Source organism: Ursus americanus, chromosome 16 (assembly GCF_024610735.1).
Source record: "Ursus americanus isolate L20-20 chromosome 16, mUrsAme1.1.p, whole genome shotgun sequence".
NCBI lineage: Eukaryota > Metazoa > Chordata > Mammalia > Carnivora > Ursidae > Ursus > Ursus americanus.
In genome coordinates, this window is record NC_142142.1 from 57,059,584 (window position 1) to 57,073,012 (window position 13,429).

The 13,429-nt window shown below is 46.7% G+C and overlaps 1 protein-coding gene across 6 annotated transcripts in view; it reads right to left on the reverse strand.

Annotated features, from left to right (window-relative positions):
- Positions 1-6,121: 6,121 nt before the first annotated feature.
- ZC3H12C (zinc finger CCCH-type containing 12C) overlaps positions 6,122-13,429 on the reverse strand; it is a 131,829-nt gene continuing 124,521 nt past the window's right edge. For all 6 annotated transcript variants that reach the window (XM_087868461.1, XM_045797731.2, XM_045797732.2 and 3 more), the window contains one exon: positions 6,122-13,283. In XM_087868461.1, coding sequence (XP_087724587.1) covers positions 11,887-13,283 — 1,397 coding nt within the window. In that variant the 3' untranslated portion in view covers positions 6,122-11,886. The remainder of the gene's footprint in view (positions 13,284-13,429) is intronic.

Genomic DNA, 13,429 nt, shown 5'->3' on the forward strand with positions numbered 1-13,429 from the left:
TTCTCTGCCATATGGCAGGGTTCTAGGGCTGGATCTTTTATATTCTTCTTTTTTTAAAACCACACTTTTTTTTTTTCTGTGCCCAGGGCATCTGGGGATGATATGGCTAAGGGCCTGGGGCTTGCTGACGTGGCAGGCTGGCTGGGGCTCCTGGACCCGTTCCAGGTTGCACTATCATGGTAGAGGGGGAGCATACACAGTGCTGCTCACTGGGGGTTTGGGGCCTGCCTTGGGGAAACAGCCAGGGCTAGTGTGGGCTAGGGTCCTGGGGCTGTCCAGGGTGGCAGGTGGGGGCAGTGAAGGTGGGGGAGGCTAGAACCCTGCTCCGGTCTGTGCTGTCGGAGTGGAGGAGAATGCAAGCTGTTGTACTTGCCAGCACCTCTGACCCTGGAGAGCGTTCCGGCAGCCCCCTTGCTGCCGAGCAGATGCTCCAGGGCTGGTTCCTTTATATTCTGGTTGTCCTTTTCAACCGCAGCTTTTCTGGGTGTGCCCCAGGGCCGAGGGATCTGCTCTGGCCGCCTGAGCCCTACCCCTCCCCGCCGTGTTCGCAGCACCGGGTGGGCTGTGCTCTCCCACTGTTCTCTCCGGGGTCCTCCCAACCCCAGTTCTCTCGTGGTCCCCTTCTCCTTCGGCGCGCAGAAGCTGCTCCGTCAGCCGTCCGTCCCTTCTCCGGAGGAGCTGGTACCCGCGTGCAGAGTCGGGGCGGCTCGCGAGGATCTGGCGTGTCCACGAAGGACGCCAGTTCACGGCTTCTGCGCTGCCATCTTGGACCCTCGTCCTTCGGAGCCGCACTTTTAGGGCGTCAGGAAGGCTTCGGTCAGACGGGGCTGCTCGAGGACCGACTGAAGAACTGCGGGAAGGAAACTTGCCAGACGCGACGGACGCGACGGCGGGGAAGAGCAGGGGGAGAGCTCGGCGAGCAGAAATGCCCGACGGTGGGTGGGCGCTGCCAGGAGGCCAGTGGAGGGGCCGGATTTCCACGGAGCAGAGCCCGAGAGACGCTGCTTCCCGAGGGTGACGATGGTGCTGCCTGCTGCCCGTGCAGTGGCCGGGGGAGCCGGGTGACCATGTGGGGTGGGACCTGTCCTGAGAGAGGCGATGGAAGACGTGTCCACGGGGGACACTCCTGTGCTGGGAGCGGCCTCTGCTCTACGCCCAGAATGGGAAGATTCTGACCGGTGAGGCCGGGGAGGACCGAGGCCAGGCCCGTGGCGGGAGCTAACGCGGACACCCTTGGCCGTGGCTGGCACTCACACTGGTGAGAATATTCTGGTTGCTATGTAGAGAGTGGGTCTGGGTGGTGCGGTGGGGGCGGGGGAGAGAAGAATTGGGAAGAAGGGGTCTTCCTGTTCTGGAGGTTTTTTATAGGCCAGGGCAGGACAGGTGTCGACGTTTGGCCAGCTGCCCTGGAGCGGTGCTCAGGATGGTGGCCTTAGCTGGCACTCATTGTGACGGGCACAGCATTTTCCGTGTCCTGGATGGCCGTGTGGCCAAACCCTCATCCAGCATCACCCAAATTAAAAGTTCGATTGGATTTGACTTCAAAGGTGGGTCCCTGCATGGGCTCCTGTTCTGCCCCCATAGTTGGTCTTGCCAATACTCTCGGAGGGAGGGGTAATTGCAGCAACCCCCCTTCACCGACCTTCATGTTGATTTACTGTCTTCCTCAGAATTGTGATTTACCATGTACTTTGTTTAGAAACCTCCAGTATTTTTACTGGCCCCAGTATTGCCTGTTTGCAGGGACCCCACACCCCAATTCTTGAGGCGGGCATGACGAAATGGAGGGTCCGGTGGTGAGGGCCGGTGGGAGCCAGTGAGCCTGGGCTGCAGGCTTTCAGGGAGCAGTGACACGAGAAAGCCGTGCTGGCCGGGGATGCGTCTTCTGGTCAGGCTGCAGCAGCCCCCATTTGTAATTTACTTTAAAGGCCCCAGTCATGAGCTTCTCCCCCAGGGGCGTCGGCCTTCTGGCCTCTGGGTATATCCTAGCTTGTTCCCCATGAGCTCAGTAACTCAGCCAGGGTAGGGGCGCCTGGTGGGCTCAGTCAGGGAAGCATCCTACCCTTGATCTCAGCTCAGGTCTGGATCGTGTGGGCAGAGCTTAGGGGGCGGTGGCAGGGGGTGGTGTACCCTGACCCGAGGCTGACTGGGGTCGGGGACTTGTGCTAGTCCCTCCAGGTTAGCAGAGTAAGGCTTGGAAGGCAGCCTGGTGGCAGTGCACAAAAAGCCCCATAAGACGGCCGGTTTAGGAACACCTGACCTTGGCTCCTTAGGGGCCGAGGAAGCAAGCTGTGACACTGTCCCCTGGCTTCTGCTAGGACCTCTAGAGTCTGGCTGCTTGATCCTTGGTGCATGTACATCTTTGCAACATAACTGGAGCTTGTGGCTGGATTCAGTGTACCCTCTTAACCGTTTCCTACTCCCCATCTGGAAAGTGGCATTGGAGTTCTGTGTATTACATTCCTGTTAGATGGATCAGGATCTTTCAAGGCCAGTTGTCACCATCCTTTTTCCCCACCCCCAAGACCACTGCCACCTGGTGAGCTCAGTGTCACCAGGGAGCCTCCGGCGAGGGGAAAAGGGAGGAGCAGAGCTGAGACTCCTGACCTTTCTGGATGACTGGGAACCAGGGAGAGCTGTGCTGGGGTGGGGAGGGGAGGGCGGCATGTGAAGGAAAGGGCCTGATGGAGGCAGTGAGATTTTTAAGAACCTGGGACTGGTGGAGCCTCGCCGTGCTGTTCTTGGGCCAGTGGCGGTGGCTTCCAGTCCTGCTCAGGCCCCTGCCCATGGCTGTTGGCCTCCCTGAATGCCACGTAGGCCATGAAGTCGAGCTTGGACTAGAAGAACGTGCATTTACTCTGCATCTCCCTTGACAGATTTGGAATTCATAGCATTTTAATGTGCGTTGCATTCAACATGCTTTGTCTTCGTCTTTTTAATTTGGTAACATACACAGCAAACCCATAAGTCTCCTCTGGAGTGGACTAAATAGCTTTTCATGCGGTTGCAATTGCGTTTGCCATCTCTGCGAATCTTTCCACATGCACACTCAGAAGTCACTCGAATGATAATTACAAGTTTGGAAAGTGGCGTGCAGATAGAGGAGTTGTGAAGGCTGGGGGTGGAGAAGCCTGTGTCCTGGTGCCCAGTGCTAGGTGCTGGCAGGGCTCACAGGGCTGGAGGGAGGCCGGGCTGGGTGGGACCCTCGCTTGCACAGGCCTCCAGACAAGAGCGGGGAGGGCAAGACATTGGGCAAGTGGGAAGTGCATTTCAATATTGTACTTCCTACGCTTTGAGTGTTCTCCTCGTTGAGCTCTCCTGGGGAACAGAAGGGAATCTGCTGGGCCACCTAATTAAACTTGTCTGGCTCTAATCTCATGCTGGATTTGTGCAAATAGAAGGCCTGGGAACTGCAAATGGCAGCCCCTTCGCATGAAAGGTGTTGTGTTTGCGGTGGGCATTGGGAGAGTCCGCGAGCTAAACGGGGCTTTGCAAAGGACATGCAGGAAGGGCACTGTGCATGATTGGAAACATTAGAAAAGAACGTACTGCCTTCTACTCTTTAGGACCACAAAAGGCGCTAAGGGGGGTGGGGAGGTGGAGTCCAGGAGTCCAGATTCCAATCCTCTGGCATAGGACTGACCAGTGTTGTCAGTTTTCCTGAGGCCCTGAGCAGGGAGCCCTGGTCAGCTGGCCTGTGTCCTGGGCCAGCGCCATCAGACAAGCTTTCAGGACAGGCCGATCTCGGGTCAGCTTTCCCTCCAACATGAGTGACCCTCCTCATGACTATTGGTGCAGAAAGCAAGAGTCCTGAATGCGTGGTGATCTCCTGAAGTGTAGAAACACAAGTTCTAATTTCTGTTTTATCCTAGTTTTTCCCTGCCCTCAGTGAAGTCTTAGCATGGTGTTTATTCCTAAATTTTTACACGATAACCCACACCAAGGATCATCATGGGCACATTCCCAATGCTGTCTTGCAGCACAGTAAACAGAAAAAAGAATTCTGGAAGCAAAGGGATTTGCCTCAGAGCAAATGCTTTAACCTTGCTGAGTCTTGGTCTCATTTCTAAAAAGGCGTAATGCCTATTGCACAGAACTGTGGTTCAACTCAGCTATGGTCCTGGGCCCTCAAATGTGAGTGGTCTCCCCATTAGCCCTCTCCAAACTTGAGGGGAGCAGTTAGTTATAAAGTAAGAGCAGGTGCTCAGAGAGAAAAACAGTCATCCAATTGGATTGGCCATCTTCCCAGAAATGTGGATGGTCCGTCCGAGCTGCCGCAGCACCTACGGCTCTGTCTGGATTGGCTCTGGAGTTTCGCATCAGGAGGGACTGGCCTCTCCTTTCACTCAGGTCAGGGGGCAGGGGTGCAGACGGGAGTGCTGAGCGGCACCTTCAGGAGGACTGGGCTGGGGGAGCAGTAATGCCGTCCATGACCTACTGAGCTCTGAGCTTCTCGAAGGTTTACCTTCTGTTTTATCATTTTTGTTGTTCCATTTATTTCCCTCTTATGACCTCTGGAAAACTCTTAAGCCAAGAAGGGCCTCACAGTGGGGTAGCACAGAAATAGGGTGCCAAGAACTCTTTAAGCAGGTGAAGACGTCATTCCTGAAATAGACGCCGTCAAAGATACATCACATGTGTTAGAACCGAAACTCTTCCACCGCACAGCTGTATGGGCAGGAAGGCTCTGCGGGGACATCTGAAAGCGACTCTGTATTTACGTGCCCGGCACTTGCAGAACCACCGCCCGTGAACTCACGTGGATCTGCGTGTGCAGGGGTCAAACTCAGGCCTAACAACCTGGCAGATGAGGTGGTTCCCTCCATTCAGCCATCGGCCCATCTCTGCACATTGGGGGTGTACCCCCACGCCAGGCCTGAGGCTCGCACGGAGAGAGGAAAGCCTTTTTTAAAAGGTTGCTTTGAAAATCTTAAAGCCAAGGGGTTTCTGGGTGGCTCAGTCGGTTAAGCGTCCCGACTCTTGATTCCGGCTCAGGTCATGATCTCAGGGTCGTGGGATTGAGCCCCTCTTCGGGCTCCGTGCTCGGTGTGGAGTCTGCTTAAGGTTCTTTCTCCCTCACCCTCTGCCTCTCCCCCTGATTGCTCGCTCTTTCTCTAAAAATAAATCTTTGAAACAGCACCTGAGGCTGAGGCACAAATGCTGGTAAGTACGTGTGTTCCATTAACGAGAGACCTAGTGGTATTTTGCTGTGAATGAACTCAGCATTCGAGTTGCTGTTTCAACTCTCCCTTTCCCCAGCAGTACTTGACTCCTCAGGATGTATGAATCCTTTCTCTGTAGACGCAGGAACGAGGTGGGGGAGGAACGAACTAGGAGCACTAGCCCTCGGGGTAGCCTCCTCGGACGCCTCCCTGGATTCTCAGTCCCGCCTCTCCCACCGCACAGGGACTGGGAATGCGCTCGTTCTCTGCCGGCTACAGCTGAACATCCCAGTCGACTCTGCTGACGGAGATGAGTGAACTCACCTCAATCCAGATCCCAGGTAAAGAGCTTGGGGGGGGGGGCGCACCTGACAAATGGTGATTTTAGGAAAACAAAAACAAAAAACCAAGAAGCAAAATGAAAAACTGAAAAACAATGGATAAAAAAAAACCCCTCTCTGATCTGGAAATAAGTTTCTTAGACACGGACATAGAACATGAATATGTTAGATCATGAACATCTTGGGAGCATTTTGGATTTGTGACTACATACGAAAGAGAATATTTTCAATTCCTAGTGGGTATAAAATAAGGGAAGTGAACCCACTTCGAGTAGGCATTGGTGAGATTCTAAGCTTGACTCAGGCCAGGAAGGGTGCAGCAAACGAGATCCACACAACTGAGACCTCGTCAGGTCACGAGATGAAGCAGAAAGCCCTAAGTAGCTTAGGTTAATCACTGGTGGGAAATTATTAGACTAGTTGTCTTTGGCCTTTAATTCCAGTGTTCGTATGAGTTAACGACGGCTGTACCACGTTGGTAATGAACATGTGCACATCATATGTTCTTCACCACAGGATACAGGCAAACCACGGGACTACAGAAAGGTGCTCTCGATTATTTAGCATCTGTGCTCCTGCAGGAGATCAATTTCATCATGACACAAAAACAAACCACCATTAAAAAAATGAAATTTTTAATTTTTTTCTCAGTGGCAGATTCACATCACTGTTCTGATATGGATTTCCAGTAAGTCTAAAATACTGATTTTTTGAGTTGTAAAAATTCCATTATAGAAACACAGAGAACAGAGGGATAAACAGAATCACATCAGTTTGTCAGATGGTTCTAAACATTCTTTACCTTATTTTCCTATAAGAAAAGTTTGAGAGACCAAATTGGAAATTCCATCAGCATAGGACTATGGTCTGGGAGGGGGGAGGGGGAGACAACCTAACAGGAAACGATGAGATCAGTCATCTGGTTCACTAGCAGCGCTGGGTTTATGTCTCTGAGGAGGTTTGCGTGTTTGTGGGTATTTTGTATTAGGTAGGAAACATATGATTTCAAAAAAACCAGAGAAAATCTAAAACCTACACACTGTATAAAAATAAGCCATTGCTTTTCAATTTTTTTCCCTTGAGACATAAGCTGCTTTAAGTGAGAGAGAGGGATCAAAAGCTCTGTTATGCATCCGAAATATCTTAGGCAGACAATTGGCAGATTTGGTACATGGTTTAAAAGTGAAGTTTTACAAATTTTATCAAACTAAATTAAAAGATGCACAGACTTTTCAAAAAAATTTTAACTGCCAAATGGTCAAAACCTTAAATTGTTTTTAAATCATAAGACTAGGGACCACAGGGAAAAAGCTACATCTAACACATAACGGTGTTATCGTGACAAAGCAAAGAGCAAGTTAACAGATGGCATTAAAGAAGAAAAAGAAAAAAGTGACCATTTTAAACCGTAAGCACTGTTAAAAATCTAGAGTTGTATTCCAATTTTAAAAGAAAGTATAACTGAAGTGGATGGTAATGTTCAGAACTATTTAATGTTCTTATGGAAATAATGTTATAACAGCACAATTTATAAAGCACTGTGAATGAACACAGTGTGTAGTTTCAATGAATTTAAAATCACACATGATCATGTTAAGAATATCATTCACCAAGGTGTCTAAAGAGATCTATACTAAAGGTCTGGACAGAGAAAGCAGGGATATGCTTGGTTTCTTAAAAGAGTCACAATACAGCAAATGCACATTATACCTACAATTACACTAGTCACAATTTTTAATCTTACAGAATAAATCTATAGTATGTGAAATTACAATATATTTATCTTCTTTAAAACCATTTTTAAAGAAGGGCACATCTGTCATTTTCTTAGAAGTCAAAAAACCAGCAGAAAGATGTAACTGACAAATGCAGTCATTAAAATATTTTGTGCTAATTACATGCTAATTTTCAAAACACAACAGAATTTTTGGTCCGAGAGGCCCTTAAAAAATAAATGTAGGTAAGGTATTCCCATTTATCAATAGAAATACAAAGTTCATGAAAAAATTTCGATACTTATTAAAACATCTGTTGACAGAATGCTTTTTTTGTGTGCGCAGTTAAACAGTAAGCAGTATCTCTAATAAGTAATGGATAGGACAGAATAAACAAGGAAATTAAGATGCTTTAACAGGACCGTCTCGCAATCCTCTTTTGAAGGCCTTCAATCACAACATTGTCTTTATACGTTCTTATTTCTTGTATTAACATGTATCAGGACTTGCGGCTTAATAATCCTGGTTTTCTCCCGCTGGCACAGGGATGTGCGAACTCCCGCCCACCAGCCCAACCGGCCCCCTGCCTGTTTCGGTAAGTAGTTTGATGGCCGCACAGCCACACTGCTCATTGACAATCTTGTCTGCGGCTGCGTTTGTGCTGTACGTGCAGAGGTGAGCAGTTTAGAGAGACCAGATGATTCTCAAACCCTGGGCTAGTTACTGCCTGATCCTTTACCGAAAATGTTGGTCAGTCCCTGCGCTAGGGAGTTTCCCAGGCCAATCTGAAATCAGGCTTGCTTCTCTACTTTCATTAACTCTGCTTTCTTTTATGCTAACGCGCGTGTGTAGTTCATGGATTTTACACTTCATTTTATTTGTGGGTGTATACCTAGGAAGCTCATCTTGAGTAAGTCAGTCGGATAGAAAAATGAGAAGGAAAACAAATATACCTTAGGGTCAGTGCCATTAAATCGGGGAAAAACAGCTCGAGAGTTTTCAAAACACACACACACACACACACACACACACACACACACACACACACACACACCCAGAGCCATATCTAACCTATCAAACTAATAGCTACAACGTAATCAAAGTATGTTTGTTTTATAAATATATTACTGTCCATATACATAGATACATCCGTAAAAGACACGTTAAATAATTATCTGTATAATCAATACTACTTTAAGTTTTTTGTGTGTTTTAAAATTACACATTCTATTAAAATTATCAAAATAACTCTTTAAAAATACCAGGAATAAAACCATTGAAGAGTTGCTTTCCATTCAAGTGGTTCTAAAATCTTATCGTTGGTCGTCCAGACTCCAGGCTTGGTCCTCCACAACTCAGACATAGTTCAATGGAGGGAAGGTCAGCCACTGAAAGCATAACACCCTCTCCCGTTTTTAATACTTCATGACAAGTATGTAGGCATGTATGTATATATACATATAAAAATGCTCTTTTTTAGTTGTATTACATATTCTCATAAAGGAAATTTCATAAAAGCACAAAGTTCAAGTTTCTACCAGTATCACACATTTGATACTGGTGTGCATTTCTTTCAAATGTTGAGGTCAATGACAAACTCTATCAGGATACAGAGATCATAAATGGACAGAAAACGGACGTATCACGTGCAGGGAGGAAACCGTGAGGGCCAGGATTTGGCCAGCTGGATGCTACTCCCTCTGTACTGAGACAGAGACAGTGAACTGGCTAATTACTGGGTAAAGTACAGTCAACTGTCGATGATTCAGGGGCAGAATACTCCAATCTGAAGTCTTTCTCTTCTATCAGTTGACCACTCTGGGCAGTTTCTCTGCTAACACCTCCCTCTCCAGTTACCTACTAGCAGATCTGGTAAAAGATAGGATTAAGGTAAAAGTTTCAGCTACACTGAAGGTTTGGGATTAGCTATGGATTTAATTTAACGATGGATCCTTTTACTTATTGCTTTAGAGAATTAAGAATTTGCTGTATCTAAAGTCTGCCAAATATCTCATTCTTAAGCTCCGAAAGCAACATGGGTGCTTACAAACAAACGAACAAACACAAAAGGGAGGGGGACAAATTGTCCTCTTGACCTAAGAAAACTGCTAGTTCTTCACTCACAAGTCATGATACTGAGAGTTTCAGTGTGAGCGGTTCAGAGCTATTCACTTCAGGACAGGTAGTGGCAAGCTGCACTCTCTTTCCACGGTCTACACCCCACGAAGCAACGACAAACGGTCAGCTAACAACACGAGCAGCTCAGACTGAGTATGATACACACATCACCGAAGGTCTCACTGAAATAGATTTAGTACAGTTTGGCAGAATCTTCAGATAGTGAAAATGCTAACATGAAGAAAATGGGAGCAAAACCTACATTTTAAAAGGGATTTCATACTAAACAAACAAACAAAAAAGGCTTAGAACAGGACTAAACTACAAGGTACTCCGCATCTGTAGGCCTGTATTTGGCACCTGTTTACTCCTACACTACACTTGTTCCACAGAGTGACCGACGACATCAGGGAGAAGAGATTCACGAAGTGAGCAGGGTCGTACCCAGACATCACTCAGAACGGTTTGTGTGGCTCCGTCTGCATTGTTTCTGGCTACAGAGGAAGGCCACACTCACCTCAACAACAACAGCAATAATTGTGTAGAACACCACTTTCCTGAATTAAGTTTGCTGAACACGGTTCAGATTATTGGATATGTCAATATGCACAATGCCTTTTAGAAGCATTTACTGTATACCCAAATCCTACTTCATGCAACACACAGTGTCACACAAGTAGTGAAAATGTTATCCTAGTCAAAGGTGCTTGGACATTATTTTCAGGCAGCATTTTACCTTTATTTTTAAGTTCTCACTAGATAAGTTTTAGGAGAAAGAAAATGCCAATAAATGTATTTAATATATTTTAATATATTCTATAAAACTAAGACAGACACTTTTATTTACCTAAATTGTTACTTTTATTTTCTACCCTATCCTAGACCTCAATTGTACTTTAAAATTTTGTATTTAAATAAGGGATAAAATGTTGCCCAAAAGTCTAATCATAGTTACACATTTGTGTTTTCACTAGATCTACAAATCAAAATAGTTCTTATAGTTAAAAAGATACAATTTGTATCAACAGTAAAAGGTACTTTCTGGCTCTTCAGGGCTTTACTTCAAACTATAGCATAGAGAATGGTCAGAACACCCAGGGCATCGAGGCAGACGACACAAACAGATCAGGAGAAGTCTGTCGCACAAAGTGAAATTCAGAGCCTGGAGGCAACAGCGAGGTCATGTGAGGCACACACGACTGTCCGCCCCTCAATGCGAGGTCTGTCTGCTGAGGACAAAAATGAATTCGCATCTAGCAAAACCCATGACTTTGAAACCAGAAATATCCCTTACTAATACTAGAACAGACTTTAGTCTGTAGCTAAAACTACACTATTTGTGGCAAGAATCTGGCCTTAATAATATAACAGGCCCCCCCCCCCAAAAAACTACTACCTTCAGGAAAATGGAAAATATACAGTATCTTACAAACATTTTAAGTTACCACTTGCAACACCTCCATCACCATTCCTATAGTGCAGTATCCATCGATTTTGCATATCCTCAATGCATACACCTCAGGCCAGCCTTGATAAACAGGAAAGCTAAGAGTATATTAAATATAAAAGTTGCATTGAGAATAATTAGATTCATTAAAAACAGGCAAGTACTGTGAAAGGGTTCTTTTATCCAGTATTGTTGTGCCCCGAAACAAAAAGGACAAACACATTCAAAATACGGGTTGATGAGAATCTGGGAATTCAATTCCATCTTCTACCGTCAAGAAGCACGTCAAAGCTGGATAACAAAGCTCTAAACTGAAACAGTTACGGCTTTTGCCTTACTTGTTTAAAAAAAAAATGGAAACAATTTTTTCCATTGATTGCATCTGCTTTCCTTTAAGTCAACCATATTAAATTAACTAATTACTTAACAGAAACAAAATCCGAACAAAAAAAAAAACAATGAAAAGTGCCATATTGTAAATCATTCTAATATAGACTGTTACCCATTTCCATATAAACTGGTAACTTACATTTTGTTTAAAATATAAAGTCAGTGCTGTAGTATATCTTTGTTTCTATAAATAATGATTATAGCACAAAGAAGCCCACCTTCCCCAAATAAAAATAACTTAAAAAGCTGTAAAAGATTCCAATTAAGCTTGGCTTGCAAAAATAGTCGGCTAGGGTCTAGTCAAATGTTCGACATTCTGAAAGTATTGTAATTGCTTGCAATTGATAGACAAACACCAAGTTAATAAAACACAAAATAAGGATAAAAAGTGCTGCATATAAACCCCTGATGCACCAAAGATTAATATCAAAGATCACAGAGACATCTAATAATAAATCAAACTGGAAAAATTTCCAGCCAAGGAGAGAGCTTTAAAAAGGAAATGTTTAAAAAAAAGTTTGGATGTAAAGCAATCCCGTGATACTTCCACTATGTGGGGCTATACATACAGGTTCCATGATACAGTAGTTCACATAAATGGATACTATATAACCTCCTTGCCGGAAGGAGATCACGTGTGCTATTGTAGCAAACCTCCCTCAGCATTTGAGCTGAACAAAAAACTACTAAACACCACAAAGATGCATCATCTTTCAGTAGCCCAGCTGTGACTTCTCCACTAGAATGGCCGCGGCCAGCTGCTGGGCGTCTGTCATGTGAGGGTTCCTTTTCATGACCGTTCTCACAAGGTCAGGGGGGAAGATGTTGCACAAGTTGACGTAGATCTTTTCTCGGTTGTCTTGGTACCTTGGAGGGTCTTGTGGCATTCCGCAGTACGGTATGCGCCACGTCGGCTCTTGCTGCTCGGGTAGGCTCTGGAAGGTGAACTGCTCGTAACACGGCTGCGTGGAGTTATCGGGCAAGGAGTAAGTCTGCCGGTAGCCGTACGCGTCCATGCCGTAACTCTGCCGATCCCAGCTTCCCAGCCCTTCCTGGTGGGAGTAAGGCTTTCTCGGTCGGGAAGGAGAGCTGTCATACAGCCGGGAGTCCGAAATGCTGTCTATTCGCGTGGCCACTAGGGACCGGCCCAGGTGGGGCGCCTTCGAGTGCCCGGAACTTGGAGGCGAGGGGTACTCGCCGGGGCAGCTGGACCGGGCCCCCACAGCTGGGTGCTGCAGGTGCACAGCCAGGTGTGGAAGAGGAGGCTTGTGATGGTACTTTGGTTCTTCGTGACTGTAACTTTGCACTCTAGCTAAGGGGTCGTGGAAATTCTGCAGGAAGGGCTGGGAGTTAAGGCGGCTATGCGGGTGCATGTGTTGACACTTGAGATTCTCATCCAGCTGAGGGTCGGGAGAACTGACATAGGACCGGTCGTTGTACCCCACGTAGGAGTCACTGCTCCCACAGCTCATGCTCCCTTCACTGCTGCAGTCAGAAGCTACGGAGCTGATCCTGTAATCTGTGTCCAGGGAGAAACGCCTTTCAGGACTGCGCGGGCCTGAGATACTCAGATTTGAATACGCGTTCAACATGGAATAGTATCCGATGTCAACAGGCGAGTCACATTTGGGATACTGTTCATAAGGCATTGGCGTTCCGTGATTTTTGGTTGCCATCATCATGGGAGGATATTGTCCCTGTGGTCTTTGATCCTGAGGTGGGAAATGAACTCCAGATGGAAGGCCATTGCTTAGAGATGTAGTGCTTTGGGGTTTTGCAGTAGAAGTAGCCGGGATACTAACTAAAGAAGGTACAGACCTGGTTTCCAATTTGTTTTTGGTGGGAAGCTTTTCCTCTAGGTCTTGGTAGACTTGGGTCCTTATGCTTGGGTCCGATTGCCTCTTTGGAGCACCTCGTTTGACATCGGAAGTGCTGTCCGCTTTTGTACTGCAGGGAACACTGTTGCTTTTTACCAGTCCTCCTTCGTTGGCGGTTTTGGCTGCGGTGTTTCTAGACATGGCGCGAAGCTCATCAGCCACCGACCGCTGCGGCTGGCTGCCCCTCTCGGGATGGTAGTATTTGCACTTGTGTCCGTAGGTACACTTCTTTCCTACGAAGAGGAACATGAATTAGGCGAAGGAGCGTACCACCAGACCTGGCAGCTCAGTCTCGCACGACTGTTTTAACTTGTGAAAGAAACAAAGCAGAAATGGAAGATATACTAAGTCGCTCCTCTGTCCCTTACTCGGGAGACCT